Raw genomic sequence first — 27,413 nt, forward strand, 5'->3', positions numbered from 1 at the left:
AGTCTTTGCTGTTCGGAGCTAAATTAATGACATGCAGTGTTGGTTCGATACACTGGTCTAAAGTGCCATAGCATATTTGTTGACATTAGCTGGTGTTAGTCTTGTGTAGAAAATAAAAATGGTTGTGGTTGATTTCTCATTTCTTCCATTGACATCCAGATGGCTTCAATCCACCGAAGTGGATATAAGGCCACAAAATGTCTGCTTGCGTCACTTCAATTCACCTGTTCAGTTTCAATCTCTGAGTACTCCATCTTCCACATACTTATCCCCTCAAAACAGCACCTCTTGGCATATTTATCTCTCTTGGTTTTCCAACCTTCAATATGGAACCTCCTGGAATGCATCTATTCCCATCCTTGAATCCATGAGTATCAAAATAATCTCCTTTCCAATGATGAGTCAACCACGTCCTGGTGCAGAAACTTCATAATGGTGTTCACAATGCAAGTTCTCTGGCTGTGGCCAATGAAAGCCTTAAATGCGCATTTCTACCAAGCATCAGCAGCTAGCTCAGTTACAGTGACTACGCCATGGTTCCAGTGGGGCACAATTCCACTTCCACCCTTTTCTATTGCTGTAGTTCTCCCTCCAGACTAGAGGTGGAGCTGTGGTGCCGTCTACTTGGCATGGCATCCCCTGGCCTGGGCCCCGGGGCTAGAAGAAGTGCCCAGGCGTCTGCTGTGGCTCCTCCAGCGCTGGCGGAGGACAAAGTCATAGTTGGCTGAGGTGGCCATGGCGTAGAACACGTTGGCCTTGTCAGGGATCTGGAGTTCTGGTGGGAGAGGAAGGGAATATATAGATCAGTATGGGGATTATATTGAGTGCCATACACATTTGGGGTGTATCTCCATTGTCTATGGTGGCTTCTTTTCCTTGTCTCCTCTCCTTTATCTGTACTGATCAACAACAGAGGTGAACACAATACAAATGTAGTTTAAAAGTGCAGAGGAAGAAAGGAGACAAGGGAGAGTAAGCTTCTTTCCTACTCTGACTGCGCTCACCTTTGTCCTGGGACAGCAGCTGTGTGAGGCTGAAGTCTGTACAGCTCATGTTCTCCAGGTTGTGTTTGTCCAGGGCCCTCTGGATCACCTGAGGAGTGTGGTCCTGACTGGTCAGCTGGACAAGAGGAACAGAGAGACAAGGTTAGCAGAACACACTGGACTTATAAGCTGCTTCAAGTGTACACTCTTATAGGAGGTGGAAATCCCAATTATTATTATTACTACAATCTAGAAAATCAACTACCATCCCTAACCAGTGAAGAGAGAGATCTACATTGGGGCACTTTAAGGGAGTATTTGTTAGGAGTTCACTCACCAGAATGCTCTTATAGACATTGCCGTTGTTGCCGCACTCCACGCTCACCCTCACGATGCAGGAGTCGGCTACCTGCTTGTTATAGACGGGCTTAGAGCACGGAGGAGAGGAGGAGGAGCAACAGGAGGAGGAGGAAGAGCAGTCAGGGCTCATGGCCATAGAGGAGTAGGAGAGGTCGGGCTGGGAGGAGCTGCAGGAGGCGTCGGAGGGAGTGGGGGAGGTGGTGTTGGAGGAGAGGCCTTCAGACACGTTGTGGAGGGAGCCTGACAGAGACTGGGAGAGAGGAGGCATAATAAATGCTCCATGCTAACTGGCTAATAGCTGTTATACATAAACAAGGTCAACATAGAACTTCAGACAAGGATTCAAAGAGTACTTTAGCTGTGCTTTATTGAGCTTTCCTGGCACATTGGAACCACATTGGAATACTCCCCAAAGTGCAAACCCCACCCAAAAGGCTCTCCAGGCAGGCTCAATCAAAACGCAAAAAAATATTTGAAAGAAATCAAATATTTGAACCCAGATCTGATTGAATCCTGGACATGGTTATCTACCTTGAGTTTGACTCTGAGGGGTGAGGGCTGTGATGAGGACAGATCCTCCATCTCAGAACCACTGGAGCCTGATGACGACACACTGAGCTGGTCTGAATGGGTCTTTCTGCTGGAGACATCAGTGCCCGACAGCAACCGACACACACATGAAAAAGGAAAGAGTTAATTAAAGTGCTCACAAATACCTCAAAAACACTCACATGTTCAATAGAGATGAGGTATAGACAGACACCCTGATGAAGGCATTAGCCAAGACACGCTGGTGTGTTTTAATAATGCTGTAGCCCACACAAAAGCTTTTTAACTTTCAAACCCACATGAGTGCCTGGACTTGGATTTTTTTTACCAACACTTAACCATTTGTGGATATCATTTTTCCTTTAGCTTTTGAAATGACTATTCCCCTCCAAGAGCACCTGCTGTTATTTGGGAATACCTGCAGGACTCTTGCTACTTCTTTTCCCTCAATAGATAAAGTATATTCCTAACATAGTCTTTGGCCAATGACAGGAGTGTATTCTGTATTTATTAGTATCCCCATTAAATCACTAAATATACTCCTGTCATTGGCTGAAGACAAAGAGATGACAGGAGTGGAATGTTAGCTAGAAAAAGACTGGTACCCAGCCTAGCTACAACACAGTAGAGTATTGTATTTGGGTAGAGAGTGGCACAGGGTAAATAATAAATTATGTGAGAAAGGATTCTTGACATTTTGGCCATAGGAAGGCCAGACTTACGAGGGGAGCTTCTTGTTGAGCAGGCGCTGGCTCCAGGAAGAGGGCGAGTTTGGACAAGGGTCGACCGGATGCTCCAGAGCACGGGACAGCTCATAACTCTCCTGGTCATTGAGCATGGTGTGGTTCTGCAGCCAGGCTGAGATGGTCTGGTCTACCGGGAGGCTGTAGCAGGAGCAGAACGCCTGCAGCTGGCCAATCTGAGACAGGATCTCAAACTCCTGATAGAGGGAGAGAATGTCATGATACAGCCCACACACACAGCACTGTATGGTTACTGAGATTGGTTGCATTTCTTTTAAAAACCACTAGGGGGTGACACTTACCCGTCTACGTTTCTCAAAGTTAATGAGGCGACCCTGTGAATTAAAATACAAGTAGGATTGAAATGAGCTCACATACCAGACCATTGTAAATGAAGACAAATAATAGACAAGGAAAGTGGGTCATAAATAGGAGTGAGAAGTTGGGATGTTCTGACCACCAAAAGGTCTAGGAAGGCCACATCACAAAGCCACACTCGTATTGAATACATTGGGTTAGATATTAGAATTGTGATCTCACCTCTACTGTGTCTGTGAGTGCAGTATCCAGCATGGTGAGGACTGTCAGGTAGGTGCCCAGGTAGGGGACTACACCACTGTTAGGGCTCTGTTTGAGGGACGATAAGACACTACGTCATACAGCAGCCTATCCTGTATTATACATTCAACCCAAATGGCACCCTATTCCTGCCTAGTGCACTCATTTTTCACCAGAGCCTTGGTCAAAAGAAGTGCACTAAATAAGGAGCCATTGGGGCACGTTCTAAACAATGTAAACAGTTTATATTGTGTGAAGGACAATGGGATGGTACATCATAAAACAGTTCACAGCGATCGCGTTTATACAGAAAGCATCACCTAACCTTTATATAACATTGACCTGATGATGATCCACAATGACTAAAAAGGGTCTAAGTTAAGTTAACTTTGTACAATGTAAATTCAAGTGTCATTAAAGTGTGCAAAAGGCAAGTGTTGTGATTTGAGCTGACTAAAAGTTTCCACTGGAAGAGAGGATGGAAATTAAAAGGAGGAAGGTTGGAACGGAGAGAGATCTATATTAGGGAATTACTGTGGAACCCAAATGGCACCCTATTCCCTAAATAGTGCACTACTTTTGACCAGAAAGTATTGCACTATATAGAAAATAGGGTGCCATTCAGGAAGCATCCAGTATCACAGACAGAGGCTGCATGTAACTTGTTTCAGAGAAGTCGAAACTAGGACGGGTCAGGACCATTAAGGGGTATTCCTACCTCACTTCCTCTTTTCGCTCTAAAGCATTAGGAAGAGACTTGTTTGCTGAGCTAACAGTATTATTTTAGTCTTCTCCACGTATCTCGTGCTCTGTGGTCCAAAGTCAAAGAATAAGGAAGCTACATAATGTCGGCAGATTTGAATGGATTTGCACGATTGTTGTGGACAGTAACTGAATATTATCAGCATGCTAGCTGTTCATACAATATACTGTAGGTGCTTTGTAGGTGCTCAGACAAAAGTTCTATCATTTTAGTACAAATCATGTTAGAACACCAAAAGCACGGGCAGGAAGTAGTCTTACCATCTGTTTAGATATGGGGCACAGCTGGGGTGACTTGGGGGTGACGTTGTCATCCGGCTGGCTGCCATCCTAAAGAACAGCAAAAACAACAGTCACATTAGGCTTGGTATAAAATGAGCACGGAAAATCATTCATTCAATTGCCAACCATTAGCCAAGAATCAATAAAGTCCTCTAAAGGTTCCTACACATGAGAGTGCTTGAAATAGTGTGCATTATTCACGGTCACACTACCTGCATCTACTTGTTTTGGGCTTAAACAAGTACATAGAGTTTGAGATGGGTGGGGAAATCATAGCCAGTGCATAGTTAAGTTAATTAAATTAGAACTACTTAGTTCTTGTTATTATTGGGTGTGGTGTCTGATTGGTTGTCCCCCGTCATGATAAGGCTGAGATTGAGCATTGAATCACCCATAAAACCCAAGCACACACCCTTCTTTAGATAAGCAGCCAGTGGTGGCTGGTGGTACTTTAAATGGGAGGACGGGCTCATAGTAATGGCTGGAACGGAATTAATGGAATTGTATCAAACACCTGGTTTTCCATGTGCTTAATACCATTCCATTAACTCCATTCCATCCATTATGAGCCATCCTCCCCTCACCAGCTTCCTCTGGAATCAACACATACCAAGTCACCTCCGCCTGGTAATAGGTGTTGCTAGCTTTACCCGGAAGCGTGTGTGGGTTCAGTCAAAGCAGTGTGACTCAATGTGCCCAGCCCGAAACTGGCAGTCATATTGAATACGCCACCTTAGATGTGGGCCGTTTACAAAGCCAACAAGTAAAAGTGAATATAATATGATAGACAGTGCTATCGGATATGACTGACCCTATTTGATTGTGTGGCCAAAGTAGAAAGTACAATGGCTCTTTTGTGCTGAAGTGTACACTTCTGATATGATAACAGCCCTATCATTATACCGTATTAACACCCATATCAGTCTTTTAGTTGGCGGCAGGTAGCCTAGAAGTTAAGAGGGTTGGGCCAATAACTGGAAGGTCGCTGGTTCGGATCCCTGAGCTGACTAGGTGAAAAATCTGTCAATATGCCCTTGAGGATGTCACTTAACCCTAATTGCTCCGGATAAGTGCATCTGCTAAATTACTAAAATGTAAATGAAAAAAAATGCTTATGGAACAGAACAGTAAATGTTGCTACTCAGGTGGAAAATGTATTTTTAAGTGGTGTTCTTACTGTTGAACTCTACGGTTGTGGTGCCCTTCTGTGTTTATTTATTTTTTAAAATTTAACCTTCATTTAACTAGGCAAGTCAGTTAACAACAAATTCTCATTTACAATGACGGCCTACCCGGGAATAGTGGATTAACTGCCATGTTCAGAATACATTTTTTTTTTTTTTACCTTGTCAGCTCGGGGATTCGATCCAGCGACCTTTCGGTAACTGGCCCAACGCTCTAACCACTACCATTCTTTGGTTCTATACTGTGGTTCTTACCTCCACCAGGATCTCTCTGCTGGTCAGAAAACAGTTCTCATCTGGGAACGTCTCACACAGCTGGTCAAAACAGGCCATACAATCCCTAAAATAAAATGTATTGTCAGTTTTCAGAAATGTGCAGTATGCATCTCAGCCACCATATTCAGGGTTGCTTTCCGCTCAAAGAATATCCAAGTGGTTTTCAGTTCAGAAGTAGAGTAAATCTGGGTCTGAGAACTTACCCTCAGAATCACTGGCTGACAAAATGTAAACCTGCTACCGTGCCTCTGCATATCTTACCTGTTGACGGCAGCCCAGGTCTTCTTGAGGCGGTACACAGCGTTGGACTGCAGGGCTGACAGGATGGCTCTCAGAGAGGAGAAGTTCTTCAGCGTTCTGCACTCCTACAGAGGACAGGACCGAACACAATGCCTACATTTAGCCACTTAAGAAACAGTTTTCCTGTTGCTTTCCTAAATATCTAAAAAAAAAAATTAAAAGCTAAACATGTCTCTAAAGATCTTAAAATGTAGAGAAGTACATGTCCTATGTATACCATCTGGGCTTGCTGACCTGTGCTATGGCGATCCACCGCTCTAGCACCCTGGCCCTGAGGGTGGGGCTGGTGTGGGGGAGGAGAGGGGAGCTAGGGGCCGTAGATGGACTCAGGGTTGAGGAGGAGACAGAGATCGGAGACGTTGACGAGGAGCACAGCAGGGAGGTGATGACCCGGTTGGTGACAGCGTTGAACTGGGCGATGGTGGCACGGACGGTGGGCGCCACGTTGCGGTTCTCCTTCTTGTCCCGCTGAGACCAGACACAGCCCAGGCACTGGAACGGGACCACCTTGATGAAGAGGTCCTATAGAAAGGAGGGAAATACACTTTAAGATTTGTCATTCATGCAGAGTGATTGAACAGAAAGGGTTGGGTCATAAAGATGATTAACTTACAGCGTCCAATCGTGTCAGCTGCTCTGCCACTTCAATGACAGGGAAGTCCATAAAGTCTCCAGTCGCCTCCTTCGGTACTTCCTCTCCTGACCCCTCCTCTTTCTGCTGACAATCACTATTATCTATTGGTGCAGACTGATGCAGACTAATGCGATCTAGGAAGAAAATAAGCAAAAAATAAGCATAATCACAACTTGTAAGACTTCTGCTGGTGAGGTAGGATGCAGTTTTTTGCTTGTGAGAGAAAGGGGCAAGGATAAAAACTTGAAACAGCGAGGTACTACCTACATTTGTCCAATAAAAACCCAGAGTTTGATTTCTGTTGAAAAACTTTTTCTACGGTTTGCCTTACTGAATGCTACCAACCTTCTTCCTGGAGCTTCTTGAGCAGCGTCTCAGCTGTTTGTGCGAGGCGACGGAAGGCGAGGCGGTGGCGGAGGTGGAAACAGAGCAGCCTCAGGGAGGGGTGCCGAGGGGGTTCCCTGAAGTCCTCCCTGTGTTCCTCTAGCCAGGTTCTGATCAGGGGCACCAGGGTGCTGGAGGAGGGGGGGTGATTAATATCAAGGGCGTTTTATGGTAAGAAGACATTGTAGAAGTAGTTGAGAGAGTGAAGTTCCTCATACCTCCTTGGGCAGACTGTGTTGTCCAGGTTGGCAATCATATCATCCCTATGGAAAGAGAGACATGCAGTACTTAGAAAAAACCTGAATGTTTGCTCAATGGTTACTGCTCCTACAAGGGATTTAGGGGTACAAAGCAATGTTTTGACCAACATGGTCTTTGTCAAAGAAATAGTTGGCCCTCTGCTACTCTCCTCCCACACCATGAATCTGACAAGCAAGAGTAGCCCTTTACTAACATATAAACTACAGAGACCTGACCTTCGGCGGAAAGCCCATTGCTGTCAATTACAATCCATGTGCCCTGGGGCTAGCATATGGTGACATCAGTTTCATAAGGTAGCCTGTTGCTACCAGCGCTGCAGAAATTATGATGACAGCTTAACAACCAATTAATCATTATTTCTAGGGTTCTAAATGTCATAGGTCAAAGCAGATAGCTTTTTACTGGAGTTTAATGCTAACTACTGTACTGGTAAAGGGTCTTACTAGTCGATAGCTCAGAAAAGTTAAATACAATGTTATCACAGAATAAGGTTCCCAGATTTTCCAGAAATCCCAGTTAGAGAATTCCTGGATATCATGAGGGAATAAGCAGGAGATCCAGGAATCCTCAAACTATGATATCTGGAAAACCTTGTTATTTATTTTGCATAAAATATTATTAATAACCTATGAGGCAGCATTTTTAAAAAGGAGTCTTTAGACATTCTTGTTGGTCCCGTCATGTGGTAGGTAATTAGGAACCGGTTAGGCAAACTCATAACTGAGTGACTGTCGCCTCCCACGACGTCACACAAATATGTATGGGGTGAAACTGAATTATTCAAACTAGGAAAGACTTAGACTGGTAGTCCTACATCATGCCAGATGCCTTCCAAATATTGTTGAAAGAGGTGCAACCAAAGTGCAGCCTCAGAGATTAGTCAGAGGTTATTAGTCTGATAAGAATTCAGGTCATTTTGTATGGGTCCTATCTAGGCCAAGGACTCCAGGCAAGACTCAAGGGTTTACTTCACAAGATGTCTTTAGTCAACTGTTTTCAATGACTTTTCCCACTTACAAAAAACACATGCATTTAAAAGTTATCTTAACAGTAAGTGTCTGCTAAATACATTATCATATCACAAAACATTCAGAAGTAACATAGTATCATATAATCTCTGTAACCATCTCACCTCTGGAAGAGCAACAGCACAGTGCCACATACTGAATTACATTTGTAACAAAAAACAAGAACCACCATGAAATCTTATTCTGTGTCTCACCTCTGGAAGAGCAGTTCTATGAGTGTGTTGGAGGTGGTGAAGGTTCTGTAGGTGGACAGAAACACTCTGACGTAGTCAGATTCCTGGTGTTCTGAGTCCAGCAGGTGGGTTACCAGGCGCTCCAGGGTCCCCGCTTTCAACCGACGCACCTTCAATCAAATACAAATCCACTTTATTCATAATTAACTTTTTACATTAGCAGTTGTCGCAAAGTGCTTGTCTCCCTCTCCCTAGATCTTTCCCTTTCTCCGCCTCTCTTGTCCTTTGTCTATCCCCAGTCTTTCCTTCTCCACATCTCTCTCTGATCATTCATTCTCTCAAAGTGCTTTTACCTTCACTGTGTGGTACTGGATGAAGTTGAAAGCTGATGGAGTCGACGGGGACATAGTGAGAGGCTCTGAGGGGACCTGGGTGGAGGGGCTGGGGAGCACAGGCTCCCTACATAGCGTTATGCCGAACACGGCCCCCTCTTCCACCTCCTCCCCCCACTCCTGCACTGGGTCCTGGTGGGAGACAAAGAGAGTGGAGGTGAGACTTCAATAGACTAAAATAGTAATTGCACATTAAGGGTTGTTGGCATTAGCCAAAAGTGCCATAACACACAGAATTAATCAAAATGGGTTTGCCAGTTCTACTAAATTCACAGACGTTCAACTTCAACTGCAGTGAAGCGGCCTACATTTTCCTCATGCTTTGTGACACAAACACCACCAGCCACATTCAAAGCATTCAGGAAATGAGCAGTTTAAGTAAGAAGGTTAAGCACAGCTACGTCAATAGCACCGTTCCACAGACGCTGCTTTCAAACATAGAATTCTCAGTTCAATCTACGCAGGCACTGCAGAGGCATCAATTAGTCTGTCTAGCAGTTAGTATGAGAGCTTTTTAAACATTGATTGTGAGCTGTGCAATGTTAAGGGACCAAATGTAAAACGTGTGGCACATTTTTAGCTAGACATCCATCTATGCAAATGCTGCAGAGGTACCTGCTATTAGACTGAATGCCTGTACAGCAACAGGTATGTGACATCATTAAATAGATATTATACATTCACAATGTATAGGGACATAAATGTCAATGTGTTGCATGTTTTCAGGTAGACATGTTTTTACTATACTGTATGATTATATCCCATCTGACTGGTATGAGAGCACATTATACATTTTGAAATGTATAATTGCTAGTTATAGACCTGTATGTCTAAAATGTGGAACGTTTTCAGCAAGACATGTGCAACATCGTTGCACCCTCCACTCAAGCTATACTACATCAACTCACATTCCATCACCCAGAGCAAAGTAAAGATAATATTCAATCTCCATCAAAGAGAACCACAATGGAAATACGTTTAAGTTCTCAACGTTTCTTAAATGCATTGCATCCATGTGTTGTTCAATTGTGCTATTAAAATGGTCAAAAAAATACAATTGCAAAAAAACAATATGGCATTTCCTTCTCTTTTGAAGAAGTCGCCAATGTATGGTGTAAAAACCAACCAAACACCATTTCACACAGAGGGTACATGCGAAATGGCAGCCTATTCCCTATGGGCCTTGGTCAAAAGTAGTGTACTATATAGTGAATAGGGTGCCATTTGACACACAGCCAGACACTTCCTGACATACAGAAGGAGACCCACATAGTCCATATTAGCCCAACATCCCATAGACTAGACAGAGGTTATACCCTCACAATGTAACCAGAGGATGAAGTTTCAGTTTCACTGATAGGGCAGAGTGTAGAGTGGGTAGGGTGTGGCGCTACCAGCTCTGTAGCCCCTAGACTTTGACCCGACTGGGTGGGTAGACAGAAGACCCTACCTAGACCTGTAGCTTTTAGGCAAAGCAAGAACTCACTGTATCCATGGGGCCTGCCTACCCATGCACTGGAGAGCACTACAGTACCTCTCAGTATCGCTGTGTTCTGTTCACATCGTTAACAAAAAACGGAGTAACACATTTCAGTAACATCTAGATGTTCTCAGTCACTGGAGATCCCATGAATTCCATATAATAACTTCTAGGGTGAAGATTCTAGCTAGTATCCCACTGACACACAAAGGAGAATCAAGCCATAAATAGAGGATGAGGAAACAAGGAAGTTTCCACACGGTCAGACATATTGGATCTGAGTCATATAGACGGCAACGTCCAAACTCTCCCTATCTCTGTCTCTGGTTGATGCTATTCACAGCCACTAAAAGCCTGTCGATATCCATAGTATGTCGTAAAGAACATTGACAGGTTCCAAATGACTGTTTGTTGTCATTACACAACACCTAATGGAGTCTGGCTGGCTGCAGAGGGAATGAGAACAAGAGCCACTATTTACTGTGCCCTCCATATCTGTGTCCTCCATATGCCAGACATGCAAGTTTTGTTGATAACTCTCCATGGTACACTGGTCTGGACCAATAGGCACCCTCAATGTTCTGTCCCTGTCTGGTGGGTGAACACATACACACAAATGCACCTTCAAAAGAATCCAAAAAATGACATAACCAAAATATTAAATCTTGAAGACAATATTGAGTTAAAGTTGTGATTACACTATATGGAAAACAAAATAATATTAGCAGGAAAAATCACAATATGGTCCTATAATAATACGTTTTACTCTTTGCTGTGTCAGTAAATGTATTAATTATTTGAAATATTATGGTTTCATTATTTTAGGCTATTATTATTTTTAAATATTAAAATCTCACAGGATAAAAGGCTGTGTAATTAATTGATTGCATGCGACAAAAGTAGACCAAGTAGCCTAAAAAGAACAGAGACATATCAGAAGTACAGTAAGCAATGAATAAAGGTAAAAACTAATACCATTGACAAACGCCATTTCCCCATATTCCCAGTCGTTTTATTTGATGAAAGAAGTTAAAGTTTCCAGTAGTTTAGGGAGCCATTTCTTCTGTTTGCTGCTGGTAGATACCGATATTCCAATGAAGTAATCCGTGAGTAACCGAAATAAGTATTGGATGGCCAGTAGCCCAGTTCCGCAAATTACATGGGATGTCGCTGATCCGACCAAAAGAACAATTCTGAATTGCGTATAATAATATAGAGTATATTTTATATACTGTATCAACTCAAACGACATTGATAGATTAATATACTTCTAAGCAGGCTTCAAACTCGATAGCCTAACCGCTACACAGCCTGTTTGTGTGAGCTTCGCTGTGATCTGTGCGACAGCCGGTTTCTGTTCAAAGTCGCAGTGACTAATTGCACCTGAGCGCGAGAGCAGAGGCTGTACTAGCAGGTGAGGGCAGGGCGGGAATCTTGTTACCACGCGCTTTTACGTGAACATATTTGGTGATAGCAGTGTCACAAACTGACGGTAACAGGCCATGTCCTTCACAACTTTCACACTTGTAATGTTTTTTTCTGATTATTTAGGTAAATTAAAATAATTTAAAACAATGTAATAAACAAACATTTGCACCATCTTAGTAGGTATAGACGATGTCTGATTACTGTAGGCCTACTATTGCCATAAAGGGAACATTTGCATTTTTTCCTTAAATGCATTAATCCACTTTCTATTATCTAGGCACAGTATGAGCTTTTTGCTATTAGTGTTTTGGGAATTCTTAAACCATCACAAGTCTGAGAAAATTCTTCAGGCAAGAACCATGGGCCTGTAATGTGCTTCTCAGGTGACTGCTCCTGGTATCTCCTTCATACCTTACTGCCACTATTCTAAAATCCAGTCGGGACAGTTCTCAGGACTGCTCTCAACCCATGGTGTCTGTAAGAGGTATGGCATGGTTGGAAATTCCACAGGAAAACTAGTCTGTTTTGTTCCTATCGAGTGTTCCAAGCCAGTGTCACCTGTTGCTGTCCTGTTCTACTGGCTGGCTGAAAGTTCCAAAATGACTTAGAAGCAGACCATATTTATCACATGTAGAATAGAACATGTAGGGTTTCTGTTGAGCTGAACAGTAGCTCTTTAGTCCCAATGTTCTTATAGCCTTGGCTTGTGTGAGCCAGAACGAACAGCTCATATAGCAGGATCCTATCGCCTGTTTCTGTAGCGTGAGGCAGCTTAATGTACAAGTACCCCCCCGGGCAGGACACTAGTCTATCGCAGGGCCTTACCCCCAACATATCTCCTTAATTCTGAGTACCACTCGAGACGCATCGGGTCCCGTTTTTACAGTCTTTGGTATGACTTGGCCAGGGATCGACTTCCCAACCTTTCACTACTCACATTTGATTATAAAATTGTCACTATAGTCTAATCTACTTTTATCCCTAAATTGTCCCAATGAGAAAGCGCCTTGACCGCCCAATGATAAAGTGTCAACCATCTCTAGCTCAGCAGATGGCGTTTGATCAATGGCGGTTTCTATTATAAACCCCCCTCATTAGCAAACTTTGGGTTTCAAAAGGGGAGAATGGGTAACTGTTGCTTAATGAGTTCCCCCCTCTCCTCTGAATATCTGAACCATGGTCATCCAATGCCACACTCTGCCAGTCCAGAGGCACAAAGAGAAAGAGAGGGGGTAGCCGAGGGGGCAGGGTGAATAATTAACGTTAATGAGACACAGTGAATTCACAACAACGCACAACAATTGTCCGATTAGATGACTTCAAAACAAATTCATCTCGATTTTGTATAATCGACGACATGAGTGAACTGTCTTTTTGGAACAATATTTTTGTTGGTATGAAATACAGTTTACAACTGTGGGACATGTCCAAATGATAGCCCTTATCAGAAGAGGCGTGTTAAAACCAACACGCTTCAGAAGTGACAGACACACTTCCTGGTGGACTTCCTTCCTCCTCAGGGTCAAAATAGCTACTGTGTTCAACAACACAAACTACTGAAGAAAAAGGAAACAAAGGCAGCAGCATACATGAGAACCACATCTGCTCTGACGTAAAACCACCTCACACCGAGGTACAACATGACAGCTGTTATACAGCACAGTGATGACCCCTCCCTCTTACCATTTACGCAGTAACCGAACCTAGACAGTAAAGCTGGCACCTATAAATCTCAACCCTAGCTCTGCAACTGACGTCACTGGAGATGTCAGGCTCTTATAAATCAATCCTGGTAAGCGGAAGCTTCCAAAAGTAAGGCAACTGGATATTCTGACACAAGAAAAGTGTTTTCATGTCATATTCAGGAGGGTCCCACTCACTGGTTTCACTTGCCAATTCCCTGTAGGTCTAATACCTGACATTTATATGGTTTTAATGGAGCTACCAAGCTAACTGACTGCTCAAATGTGTATGCACAATAACTATATAGGGTATCAGTCAGACAAAACCCTTCAGCCTCTACACATTCAGACTCAAGCAACTCTTTACCTAACTGGAAGGGGGAAAACATCATGCCACCAAATCTAACCTCCTAAATTAATACATTACCATTTGATAGGTACTTTACACAATACTGAGTCAGACAGACGTTTAATCCTCTACGCATTGACACGCAATGCAACCCACTCCACTCTCTTTGGCCCTTAGCTATAACGAAAGGTCAAACATCACCTTTCCACCAACTCACCTCAGTGACCTCTGTGTCCAGCAGCTGGAAGCGCCTCAGCCAGAGCCCCGGCTCCATGTCCGTCAGGACATCCACACGGTGGGTGTGTCGAAGGCACAGCAGTCTCTTCATCCTGCCTACCCGGGCTCTCAGGCCCCTGCCCTCCCCTCCACAGAGAGATAGTGTAGAACGCATCCTCATCCACAGGTAGTAGAGTCATCAAGGTTCTCACCTGACAAGGGGAGAGTAGAGAGAGCCCTTAACCACCACACTATAGTACAGCTATGTAGGACAAGTGACAACGAATGAATGATAGGTCTACAGGACAGAATGAAAGTCATCCTTTGTTATATGTTACATTCCGATACTTTATTGCCAATTGTCTAGGAAATTCAGTAATCTTATGGCTGTACAGTTTCTCTCTGAGTCATGAAAATAACATTCCATACAGGGAAAGTGTGTTGAGATGCCATATGACTTGGCAAGACTACAAACAGATCTGAGAACCACCCAACCTTTTCTTGCTAAGACAGATGAAGTAAATACAAACAGTACAGAAGATATATGTTGTTTCAACAAGAAGATGCCAGACAACATGTGTTGTCACAACATGCCCTTTTATAAATGGGGCTTCTTTTACCAGCTTTACGGAGAAATAGGGACAGGAGGCATAGCATGACTTAGGCTACCTATAATAATAATAATAAACACAGCCATTTTTACCCATATAATCCTTTGACTCCACACCTCCATCTTTGAGTCATTAACATAAGTGGTGCCAAAAATAAACATAATCAAATATTTAGAAGACAAAATGGAATGGTCACTCAGTGATTGTACTGATTGGTGCTTGAACAACTTATGGTTACATTTTGGTTGCCACTTGGGTTGAATTAAATAATGCTTCACAATAATGTATGAACATGAATGACGCTATTGGTCATACCAATCTGATTGACTATAATATTTCACATGCATCTCAACCTGTTCCTTCCCCCAAAAGGTCTAGACAACACATCGCCTGGACCTAGGACTTTAAGAGTTCCTTAGCCAACTCTTCATGGCAATGATTGAACACAAGAGAGGAGTTGGCTAAAGCAAAAACAGACAAGCTTCCCAAGCTAGGAAACACAAATAGACAGTATAGTAACTTACTGCGTTCGATTGGCGAGTGTTTCCTAAACCGCAGTTTGACAGATCAGCTCAGATTAATCTCTGGAGCCATGATGGTTGTACAGTTTCTCTCAGAGTGATGACAAGAGCATTCCATACAGGGAAACTGTGTTGATGGGGAGCTTGAAGCTGGAGAGAGTGGCATTGAATGGTCACTCAGTGATTGTTGATTGTACTGGTTGGAGCTTTAACAGCTGAACTATGGAGAGAGAGGGAAAGAGAGAAAGAAGGGCGGGTGGTCCCCTTTTTCCTCTTTCCCTGCTCCCCTCTTCTCTGTTGTGTAATACGGTCCTGTATAAGTAATCTGTTGATTACAGATCTGTCAGGTCCAATATCTTTCCGCTTAACTTATCTCTTCATTAAAAGTGAGCGAGCCCCCAACTCTCTTTTGTTTTCTTGTTGGCAAACCATCACCACTGGAGAGATGAGCCATGCTACTGGCTCTCTGTGTGCATCCGGCCTGTATTTCTGACAATTAATATATAAGGAAATTCTAGGCCTAAGGCCTACAACTATTAAGATTAAACCGTTTTCTGACCGTCAACTATATAGACAATAGTTTGTTTCTTACCTGTGAATTTCCCCACATTACACGTTTGCATTGATTTCTAACCAGGGCTGATAGCATGTTTCATTATCATTTCACATGATGGTCATTTCATAAACGTTGTTTTGATTAGAAGTCCATCCATACACACTGGCCTAATTGACAGAGTGTGTGGAGTGGAAGGGTAGTTCAACTTAGGAAAACACAGGTGTACAATGACTAATTGATTGCCTAGCTAATTATCTTAAAGAGGGAGGGTACCCGTTGGTCTCCCTCTCGCTCTCTCTCAAGTCATCAGGTTGAATAAGGGCATGAGGTAGCGTGCCTTGAATGATGTTTAGACAGGTTGTTAGAACGTTCTCTTCAAGAGAATGAAGACATTTGGGAGGTGTGTTTCATTGGCTACGTTCACACAGGCAGCCTAATTCACAAAAGATCTGAATTAGGCTGCCTGTGTGAACCTATGAGTTTTATATCCAAAACTAAGATTCAAAGCACACAAATCATGAATATTTTAAAGCTTAGATTAACGGTATAAGCCTATACATGAAAAGTGAAAATGCTTCCAAATCTTATTCCTTATGATGTATTTGTTTACAGGTATTTTTTTTTTTGCCATTTATAAAAGTCATTCAATGAGTTTATATTGGCTATAGCAGTAAAGGCCAAATTCAATATATTTTTTTATACAGTTACACTTTTAAGAATGAAAAGCCTGTTGTATTAGATGAAGTGCCCTTTAACCTCTATAGACCACATGGAGAATTCAATAAAACTGCAAAAATGTATGTCACATTCGATCTATACATTTCATGTGTAGGCTAATGGGTGTGTCTGTGTGTATGGTGTGAGAGCAACCAATGGAAATCTAGCCCGAGCTCTTTATTAGGCCCTTTGAAATGAAGTCAATATTGTTTCCTGTTAGGAGAAAAAATATCAAGAATAACAAATATACACACCCATTATGCCCTGGCCTTTGTTCTGTCTCTCTGCTTGACATTCAGCTCTTACCCTCTGTAACTGCGTCATAACTTCAGAAACGTCAAACGCCCAATCTAAAGCGAGCACATCCTTCTTTCTTGTTGCGTCTGTGGAATAAAATGTACCGCTTAAACATTGGTTGCTAAGGCCTGTTACAGCCCTTTGAGTATCAATAATGAAATATCAGATAGATTTGCCGGTGCTACAAAACTACAAAAACTACTAATTGAAGCCTGTTCTCATTAACCAAGCAGGACTAAAGCGATTTCCAAGTACGTTTCTCCTCTGTACTCTTACAGTACACTGTCTGAAACATGTTGTGCACCATGCATGCCAGACACTCATACTGTCATACTGTCAAACTCACACAAACACACACAACAAAGAATGCTTAATCCCAATGACTCATTGTGCTGGTTTGAAAAAGCTTTTGTCCCTCTGCATGTCCCTCACCCCCAGCTGTCTGTCTGTCTGTTTCGTTACATAAGTCACACAGCCAGCATCATGTGAACCAGCATGGAGAGAAGAAGGAAGAGAAAGAGGGACAGAGGGGAAGAGAGAGAGGGAAGGAGGGGAAGAGATAGGGAAGGAGGGGAAGAGAGAGAGAGAGAGGGAAGGAGGGGAAGAGAGATAGAGACAGAGAGATGGAGGGGAGAGAGAGACAGAGAGAGGAAAGGAGGGGAAGAGAGAGAGCGAGAAGGAGGGGAAGAGAGAGAGAGGGTGGGAGTTATTGGACTTGCATCTCTGATTCTACGATATGAGGAAAGGTTGTCCCATCAACAAAGTGTTGGGAGGAGATGACAGTGTCATTAGTCATAGTTCAACTCAATTACAAACAACTGGGTTGTTACACCAAATGAGTGCCTTTGCATCCCTTTGATATTTAAGTAGACATTGTGCATCAATATTGAATTTTAAAAGCTTGTTATATTAAATGAAGTGCCACATGGAGAATTCAATAAATCTGACTAACTAGTGCCAAAATGTCTCTCCGTGCATCCTCTGTGACATCTAGGAAGATTTTAACTCACTTAACCCCAACATTTCTCCAAGTTTCTCTTGTTTTATTATGGTGAAATTTTAAATAAAAAATATAGAAATAAAATTCTCAAAAGAAACATTGAACATCTAATAGTCAAATCATAGTGTAAAAGTGTAGGCCTCCAGAGTGGCGCAGTGGTCTAAGACACTGCATCGCAGTGCTAGCTGTGCCACTAGAGATCCTGGTTTCAGTCCAGGCTCTGCCACAGCCATCCGCAACCGGGAGACCCATGGGCTGTACACAATTGGCCCAGCTTCATCTGGGTTAGGGGGTGGTCTGTCCTGCAGGGATGATCTTGTCCCATTGTGCACTAGAGACTCCTGTGGCGGGTTAGGTGCAATGCACGCTGACAAGGTTGCCAGGTGTACAGTGTTTCCTCTGACACATTGGTGCGGCTGGCTTCCGGGTTAAGCGGGTATTGTGTCAAGAAGCAATGTGGCTTGGCTGGGTTGTGTTTCTGAGGACACACACCTCTCCCAAGTCTGTACGGGAGTTGCAGCGATGGGACGAGACTGTAACTACCAATTGGATATCACGAAAAAGGAGTAAAAATAAACAAAAGTAGAAGAGCTTTGTAGTAACCTGGTATATTTATGTTTACCAATAGATGGCAGTATTGACTCAAGACAGGTTTCTTTCCGCATCAGTAGCCGTTTTCTGTCTGCCATATATAACCATGCTTGAGAAAGCCTCAGGTAGCTTACGCCAGGTGCATTAGGGAATGTTATTCTAAGTTACAATTAAATACTAAAATGTACTTATGTGTCCGGTGCCATCAATCTAAGAAGCATTTTAAGCTACTACATATTTGTTTGCCACGAATTCAACAGAGTGTTTGGCGTGTGGCGCTGGATGTGAGACTCAGGTGAGTGGTTGAAGATGCGGAAGGATTGATTCCCCGGATACGGATAGGACAAATTATTGACTGTGTGAGGGGAGAGAGAATCGGAAAAGATGGCTTAGGCAACAATGGGCTCGCTACCACCATTTGGTCCTAAAAATCAGGAATGTGAAATAATGGACCATAAAGCATCTGATCTCTCTGTTCCATGAACAAAAGCCAGTACCACAAATGGTCTCTCCAAGAGTTCAACGTTGGGCTGTGTGGCTCAGGGCCTACGAGTACAGAATAATTTACAAACCAGGTAGATACCATGGGAATGCCGATGCTCTGAGTAGGCTCATCGCTCAGGAAGGAGAAAATGACCAAGTCTTGATGGTCGATGTGTTGGATGACACACCGGTGAACACAGCACAAATCAGGCAATGGACTTCAAAGGATGTGACGTTATCACAAGTGCATGCATTTATCTTGAAAGGATGGCCTACAGTGACAGAGCCTCAGATCATGCCTTACTACGCTCGTCGCTTGGCCTTGAGTGTTGGAGGCTCTCCAGAGGGTAGTGAGGTCTGCACAACGCATCACCGGGGGCAAACTACCTGCCCTCCAGGACACCTACACCACCCGATGTCACAGGAAGGCCATAAAGATCATCAAGGACATCAACCACCCGAGCCACTGCCTGTTCACCCCGCTATCATCCAGAAGGCGAGGTCAGTACAGGTGCATCAAAGCTGGGACCGAGAGACTGAAAAACAGCTTCTATCTCAAGGCCATCAGACTGTTAAACAGCCACCACTAACACTGAGTGGCTGCTGCCAACACACTGACTCTGACTCAAATCCAGCCACTTTAATAATGGGAATTGATGGGAAATGATGTAAATATATCACTAGCCACTTTAAACAATGCTACCTTATATAAATGTTACTTACCCTACATTATTCATCTCATATGCATACGTATATACTGTACTCTATATCATCGACGGTATCCTTATGTAATACATGTATCACTAGCCACTTTATACTATGCCACTTTGTTTACATACTCATCTCATTTGTACATACTGTACTCGATACCATCTATTGTATCTTGCCTATGCTGCTCTGTACCATCACTCATTCATATATCCGTATGTACATATTCTTTATCCCCTTACACTGTGTACAAGACAGTAGTTTTGGAATTGTTAGTTAGATTACTTGTTATTACTGCATTGTCGGAACTAGAAGCACAAGCATTTCGCTACACTCGCATTAACATCTGCTAACCATGTGTATGTGACAAATAAAATTTGATTTGATTTGATTTGATTTGGGTGTGTTCTGTGGGGTTCAAGAGTAGTTATCCCACCACAAGGGCGGGGTATGCTACTGAAGTTGTTGCACCAATCACATCCAGGTATGTCGGGAATGAAAGGCCTAGCAAGGTCATAGGTCTGGTGGCCAAAGATGGACCAGGATGTAGAAAATGAGGTTAGCCGGTGTACAGATTGTCAGAGTAACAGGAAGTCACCCCCCACCGCGCCATTACATCCATGGGAATGGCCAGAAAAACCATGGACAGGGCTACATGTGGACTATTCTGAAACCTTCCTCGGGAAAATGTTCCTTGTGCTGATTGATTCTCATTCAAAGTGGATGGATGTTAACCCCGTGAACACGTGCACGTCGTACGCTACGATTGAGAAGTTCAGTGTCATGAGATTTCCTCAGATGTTGGTTAGCGACAATGCTACTTGTTTTACAAGCACTGAATTCACAAGTTTCATGAAACAAAATGGAATTCAGCATACAATGTTGGCCCCTTTTCACCCATCTTCAAACGGATTAGCAGAACGCGCGGTTCAGACCTTGAAGGAGGGGATGAGGAAGATACAAGGGGACAGCATTGAAACAATTGAAACAAAGGTGTCCAGATTATTGTTTAGCTACAGGATCACTCCTAAAGCTACAACTGTGTTGTCACCTGAAGAAATACTGACGTCAAGGAGGTTAAGGTCAACCTTGGATCTCATCAGACCAGACCTGAAAGTGAAAATACAACAAAAGCAATGGAATCAAAAACAGAATCATGACAACAGAGCCACACTCAGAAGTTTCTCACCTGGAGATGTCTACACAAGAAACTATGGGTTTGGTCCTAAATGGATTCCAGCTACAAAGAGGATTGCTCAGGACCAGTATCCTATACTGTGATCATCAGAAGTGGACAAAGACTAAGGAGACGTGGATCAGATCCGAGCTCGAATTCCAGTTCCATCCGTGGACATGGATCAATCCTTAAACGAGCAGGACAGGACATTGGAACGTTCCCCAGAGCTGTAGTTGGACAAACAACCTGAGACCAACAAGTCTCAACTTCCTGAGACCACCATTCCAGGATGACCCCTTCCTGTGAAGTCTCCACAAAAGGACTTTGTTTCACCATCAGGGGGTGAAGTACTCTGAGACGCTCTATTAGAGATACGTCCGCCAGACTATTTTAGATCCTAAGGGAGATCATGGTCGAAAAAAAATGTAATATAAAAATAGCATGTGGTTGTTATGAGAAAATCATAAAATGTTTAAATTGGGTTATTAGCTTTAAATGGGGGAATGTAGTAACCTGGTATAGTTATGTTTACCAAAAGATGACAGTATTGACTTAAGAAGGTGGTTTGCTTTCCGCATCCGTAGCTGTTGTCTATGTCTGCCATGTATAACCGTTCTTGAGAAAGCCTCAGGTAGCTTACGCCAGGTGCATTAGGGAATGTTATTCTAAGTTACAATGAAATACTAAAACAAACTTATGTGTCCGGTGCCATCAATCTAAGAAGCATTTTAAGATACTGTTATACTCTTTTTGGCCAATTTTTGGGTGTTTTACCCAACTTGCATTCAATTGCACCTCCCTATGGTTCACAACAAGCTTCCATTCCCCCTGCCACAAGGGAATATATGGCTGATTTAAGATTAAATTGTCAACCCTGTCACGGTCGACTCTGTTACTTCATTTGGCACTTAATAGGCATTTAGTATAGTATTCTTATGTATTTAACCTCTTCAGGTGGGAAAATGTGTTTTTATGAAGTTGAAAATGTTCAAATTAGGTGACCAAGTTACACTTCTCAAAAGGCAACGGATTGGTGGAACGACCCGCTTTAGATCAGTAGAGTGAGGTTCCCTGTAGTTCCTCAGAGGTGAGGTGTGTGTCTTTCCCGTAAGCCCACTGATGTTACACAGGATCTCATGTCAAACATGGACAACGGCACTCGTTTGTTAAGTAGTGTAGTGCATTGGATCGTAAGGTGACCCCTTTATTCACAATAGATGGGTTTAGACCATAAAGAGAGAAAAAGTCAAGAACAGGAACAGGTGACCTGTTCTTATGAAACCAAGTGATGCTTTCATACTATTCACAATACCTTAAGTATATAGTGGATGTGTCAATATACTTGGTACCGGTAGTTTCATTCAAATACACTACATTGTCAGGGTAAACACTGATTCCATTATTTTCAGTTTCAGAGTGTGTACAGTACACTAATTAAAGTTGGTGTTTGGTTTCATATTGTAAAGACATACAGTACAGAATGGCATGATTGATGTGTAAAGACAGTGGGTCCAACATTCTAATGAAGCCAGAATATTATCTATATGTTTTATTTATTTAACCAGGCAAGTCAGTTAATAACAAATGATTATTTACAATGACGGCCTACCCCGCCCAAACTCGGACAATTGTGCGCCGCCCTATGGGACTCCCTATCACGGCCGGATGTGATGCAGCCTGGATTTGAACGAGGGACTCTCTGTGACGCCTCTTGCACTGAGATGCAGTGCCTCAGACCGCTGGGCCACTCCAGAGACCCAAGTGTGAGTAATAGTGAAGGAAATGTTTTCGTGGGTAGGCTACCATGTTTGGCATGACAATGACCATATGATTTGGCAAGACAGTACAAACAGATCTGAGAACAGCCTAGCTTTTCTTGCTAAAACAGAGGAAGTAAATACAAGCAGTACAAAATAGAGAGAATATCTGTTGTGCCAACAAGATGCCGTATAACATTTCTGTTGTAACAACATGGCCTGTTATAAATGGAGTTTATTTTACCAACTTTACGGAGAAATAGGGAAATTAACAGTGGTGGGCTGTCAGGGCCAGCAAGGCCTTCTCTGCTGGCCTAAACATCATCAGAATAGAATTTGTTTTACAAATATATTTTCCCACAAATATGTATTAAATTATTCCCCAGAGTAAGAGTTATACTCTTCATTTCATAGCTTTCCTCTTGGTTGCACTGCTTCCAGCCCCAGGTTGAGATTTGGAGGGCTGGTCTTTATGTTAGATCTTTTATCCAATCATATTCAGCCATCATGTGTTGCCAGGGGTCTAAAATCTGCCCTCAGGCCTTCAGAATCAACAGTGCGGGCACTTGTAGCTTAAAGTGAATGGAAATGAAAATTTAGTGTCAACCAATCAGCTTTAGAGTTGGCTATTGTACGCCTGCTGGCTGGCTCCAGTGTTACACAGGAGCCAGCTAGCAGGCGTAGTGCGTGCACGTCTTTTGATTGGATTACCAATATTGAGAGGCAGCTCCTATATGGGCAGGTCTATGCAGAACCTCAGAACTAGGAAACTGAATTTGATAAACAAATTAATTTGCGTACTACTAAGCTGTTTTTTCAACCCACAATGGCGGAAGGAGGAGAAGATATCGATTTGGTCGAGGATATAATTATAACGGAATTCTCAAGACAAACTTTTCAAGAAAAGTTAGACATTGTCAGGAGAGGTCGCCCGACGCCGACGCTACAAAGCCTGTCACAGGCGGGAAAGGGGTTTGTTCGCCACTTTCAAAGTTCCAACTACGAGCGCTATCAATGGCTTGCAGGCTCCGAGAAGCACTGCAAACTGTACTGCTGGGAATGCCTGTTATTTGCAAGTGATCGATTTGGTGTTTGGAGCCACACTGGCTTTGCAAACTTGAGTTGTCTAACCAAGGCAGCAACGAGACACCAAAGTACGGCTGGGCACTTACAAGCAATGGTGCTTTTGAAAACTTTTGGGGACACCCGAAAGTGGATCTACAGCTCAACGAACAAGCGCGCAGGGCAACGGAGCTGCACAATGAAAAGGTATTGTACTCTTCCCCTGCAATTATCTGATTAAAAATGTCAATTTCAAGGTGACGCAATGCCTGGTTATACTGCGTTTCTGTCTAAATGTATAGTTTCTAGAGCCATGGCATCATAATGATGGTAATAAGAGGTGGATTAATTCGGGTGGGAGTGTGTAGGACCTCACTGAAGGCCCAGGCCCCTTGCCCACGGCACGCCACTGGAAATTAAGCATAGCATGACTAATTCAACCGTTTTTTATATTGTATATTCTACTAAATCAGGGATCATCAACTAGATTCAGCCGCAGGACGATTTTTTTCCTGAGTGGATGGTCAGGAGATCGGAACATAATTACAAATAAATTGAGGACCCGCGGGCCGGCAGTTGGGAAACCCTGTACAAAATTAGAGCAGGAGTGCCGCATTCAGTCTTCCCCGAGGTCAAGAGGGCCTCACTTTAAATTGATTATGTTTCCTCGCTGTCAAATTAGCAAAAATCTCTATCCATTGCTTTTGGAATTTTCCTGTTATGTTCTGTTAATTACTGATGTCCCCTTTAAGGATGGAGCACCCTTGGTCATGCGCAGTATTGTTCTATGTTATTCTGGTACTAACTAGTTTGAGTAAATGTGAAGCTCCAGTTCAATTGCTTGTATTCCGAGTCTTTCTTATTACATAAATAAGTACTAAGTGTTAAGACACTACAATGGCGACGAGGATGATTACCTGCAGTGTGCATCACGAATACAGATGGAGTTCGTAGGAAGAGAGGAAGATTTTGACCCTGTAGCACAACAGCTAGCAAGCAGTGAAGACGAGGGGAGAGCTGACGAGAACGAGGCGGCAGATCAAAGACCCGTGGAGCCGGAGGTAAAGAGAATGGCTAGCATCGGGAAAATAGATGTGTTTGATGACACGCAAGAAAACTGGGCAACTTACATTGAACGACTGGAACAGTACTTCATTGCAAACGACATTGCTGATAACAAAAGAGTACCAGCGTTGTTGAGTTTAATTGGCCCAAAAACATACAGTTTGCTAAGAGATCTGACTGCCCCTCTGAAGCCCTCAAATAAAACATTCACAGAGATTGTGGAGATATTGCAAAATCACCTATCACCTAAACCACTCCTCATCGCGGAACGTTTTCGTTTCCACAAGAGAGATCAGAATGAGGGGGAGGGTGTTAGTACATATGTAGCAGTGTTGAAGAAACTGTCTGAACATTGCCAGTTGGGAGAGAACCTAAATGACACATTAAGGGATAGATTTGTGTGTGGACTGAAACATGAACACATTCAAAAACATTTGCTCACAGAATCAGAGCTCACGTTTGCAAAGGCTGTTGAAATTGCTGTGGCTATGGAAATCGCGACTAAAGATGCATTTGAGTTGCAAAGTAAAAGAAGTACTGACCTGTCACAAATTTCCCTGCACAAGTTTTCACGCAGTCGACAGCGCCCCCGTGTGGCCGAAAAATGCAACAGGTGTGACAGAGATGGTCACAAAGCAGAGGACTGCCGTTTCAAAGACGAAATTTGTCACAAATGCAGTAGAAGGGGGCACATTCAAAGAGCATGCAAAGCAAAATTCAGTCACAACAGTAAAACTGAGAAAATTAAAGGGTTGGTGAATGCACTAGCAGAGAACAGTGGCAGTGATTCAGATGAACGATTAATTGGTACAATGGAGTTAAACACAGTGACTTCTCCCAGCAGTAGCATAATATGGGTGACACCAGATATCGAAGGCAAACCCCTCAAAATGGAGCTGGACACAGGATCTGCAGTGTCTATAATTTCCACTACTGTCTACAATGAGCACTTTAAGGCTATCAAGCTGAAGAACACAAATGTGTTGCTGAAGACATACTCAGGAGAGAGATTGAGCCCAATGGGGGTGTTGCAGGTCAGAGTGCATTATGGGGGGCAAACACAGCAGTTACAGCTGTATGTGGTGCCTGGAACTGGCCCCCCATTATTTGGCAGGGAAAGGCTTTCAAAAATAAAGCTGAATTGGTGTGACTTGAAAATGCTCCACACGTTCCAGTCCAAAGAGAAAGGCACAGACCAAACACTGGAACACTTGCGGAAGAAATACAACACAGTTTTCAGTGATCAGATGGGAACAGTAAAAGGCTTCACAGCAAAACTTGTACTAAGAGATGACGCAACCCCGAAATTCTGCAAAGCCAGATCTGTTCCATACTCCCTGAGACCAAAGGTGGAAGCGGAAATCGATCGCTTGCAGGATACAGGGATCCTGACGAAAGTGGACAGAAGCGAATGGGCCACACCCATAGTTCCTATTGTGAAGAAAGACGGGTCTGTTAGAATGTGTGGGGACTTCAAGGTAACTGTGAATTCAATGTTGCATGTGGACCAATACCCCCTACCACGTCTGGATGACATCTTTGCTGCACTAGCTGGTGGGAAACACTTCAGTAAAATCGATCTGAAACAGGCTTACCTGCAGCTACCGGTTGAAGAGAGTTCCAAACAGTACCTGACAATAAACACACACAAAGGTCTATACAGGTATAACCGCCTGGTTTTTGGCATTGCATCAGCCCCAGCCATTTGGCAACAAACTATTGACCAGATTTTGCAAGGAATCCCAGGAACCCAGTGTATCCTGGATGACATGATCATAACAGGACGCACCGACAAAGAGCACCTGGCTAACCTGGAAGAGGTCCTGAAAAGACTGAAAGAGTATGGTCTACAGGCAAACTTAAAGAAGTGTGAGTTCTTCAAAGACAAGATTGTCTTCTGTGGACATGAGATTAACTGCAATGGATTGCACAAAACACAGGACAAAATCGAGGCAGTGGTACAGGCACCACGACCACAAAATATCACAGAAGTAAGATCTTTCACGGGACTGATCAATTACTACAGAAGATTCCTCCCAAACCTTTCAGCAGTACTCTAGCCTCTAAATCAGCTCCTGGAAAAGAATAGGACATGGTGGTGGACAGAGCAGTGTGAAAATGCATTTCTGGAGGCAAAACGGCTCATAACATCTGAACAGGTCCTGATGCATTACGACCCTGAAATGCCAGTGAAGCTGGCTTGTGATGCGTCCCCTTATGGATTAGGGGCAGTCCTTTCACACACACTGAAAGATGGGTCAGAGAGGCCAGTTGCATTTGCGTCACGAACATTGAATGATGCAGAGAAAAACTACTCACAAATCGACAAAGAAGCACTGGCACTAGTGTGGGGCGTCAAGAAATTCCACGCATACCTATATGGCAAGCGTTTCACACTGGTTACAGATCACCAGCCGTTGCTTTCCATTTTCAGTCCAAAGAAAGGCATTCCGGCAATGACAGCAGCCAGGTTACAGCGATATGCCCTGTTCCTTGCCAGTCATATGTATGACATTGAGTTTAAGCCGTCATCCCTCCACACAAATGCAGATGGATTATCCAGACTGCCGTGTACAAGAGAAAGACAAAGGAGGGTGGATGCAGTGGACATGTTCCATACCGCTCAGCTCGAGGCCCTACCTGTCACAAGCACAGTTATCAAACAGGAGACAAGGAAAGATGTGACCTTGTCAAAAGTGTACACCTACACCATGTCAGGATGGCCAGCTACTGGCAGAAAGGAGCTGACTCCGTATTTCCAGCGGAGAAACGAAATTACAACGTACCAAGGATGTTTGATGTGGGGAATGAGAGTCATGATACCCCAGAAATGCCAACATCTAG

The 27,413-nt window shown here is 43.3% G+C and overlaps 2 protein-coding genes across 6 annotated transcripts in view; one reads left to right on the forward strand and one right to left on the reverse strand.

Annotated features, from left to right (window-relative positions):
- The window catches only part of LOC139424506 (myb/SANT-like DNA-binding domain-containing protein 4), a 1,073,247-nt gene that overhangs the window by 133,999 nt on the left and 911,835 nt on the right, over window positions 1–27,413 (forward strand). The gene's annotated exons all lie outside the window — the stretch shown is intronic.
- On the reverse strand, window positions 412–16,818 carry LOC139424459 (ral guanine nucleotide dissociation stimulator-like 3a). Of its 5 annotated transcripts, none has more exons than XM_071176310.1 (18): window positions 16,736–16,818; window positions 14,026–14,236; window positions 8,831–9,001; window positions 8,499–8,647; window positions 7,234–7,278; window positions 6,977–7,146; window positions 6,611–6,765; window positions 6,232–6,519; window positions 5,959–6,062; window positions 5,677–5,761; window positions 4,217–4,285; window positions 3,176–3,262; window positions 2,938–2,970; window positions 2,615–2,832; window positions 1,875–1,983; window positions 1,321–1,593; window positions 1,005–1,119; window positions 444–775 (listed from the first exon to the last, which is right to left on the reverse strand). In XM_071176310.1, the coding sequence occupies exons 2-18, from the start codon at window positions 14,203–14,205 to the stop codon at window positions 621–623; spliced, it is 2,406 nt and encodes an 801-aa protein (XP_071032411.1). In that variant the 5' UTR covers window positions 14,206–14,236; window positions 16,736–16,818; the 3' UTR covers window positions 444–620. The 5 variants fall into 5 exon arrangements, with proteins under 5 accessions (XP_071032413.1, XP_071032411.1, XP_071032412.1 ...); XM_071176311.1 differs by lacking the exon at window positions 16,736–16,818 and adding an exon at window positions 15,160–15,247 and having other exon boundaries at window positions 1,875–1,980; XM_071176309.1 differs by lacking the exon at window positions 16,736–16,818 and adding an exon at window positions 15,160–15,247.

Source organism: Oncorhynchus clarkii, chromosome 13, assembly GCF_045791955.1.
Source record: "Oncorhynchus clarkii lewisi isolate Uvic-CL-2024 chromosome 13, UVic_Ocla_1.0, whole genome shotgun sequence".
Lineage (NCBI taxonomy): Eukaryota > Metazoa > Chordata > Actinopteri > Salmoniformes > Salmonidae > Oncorhynchus > Oncorhynchus clarkii.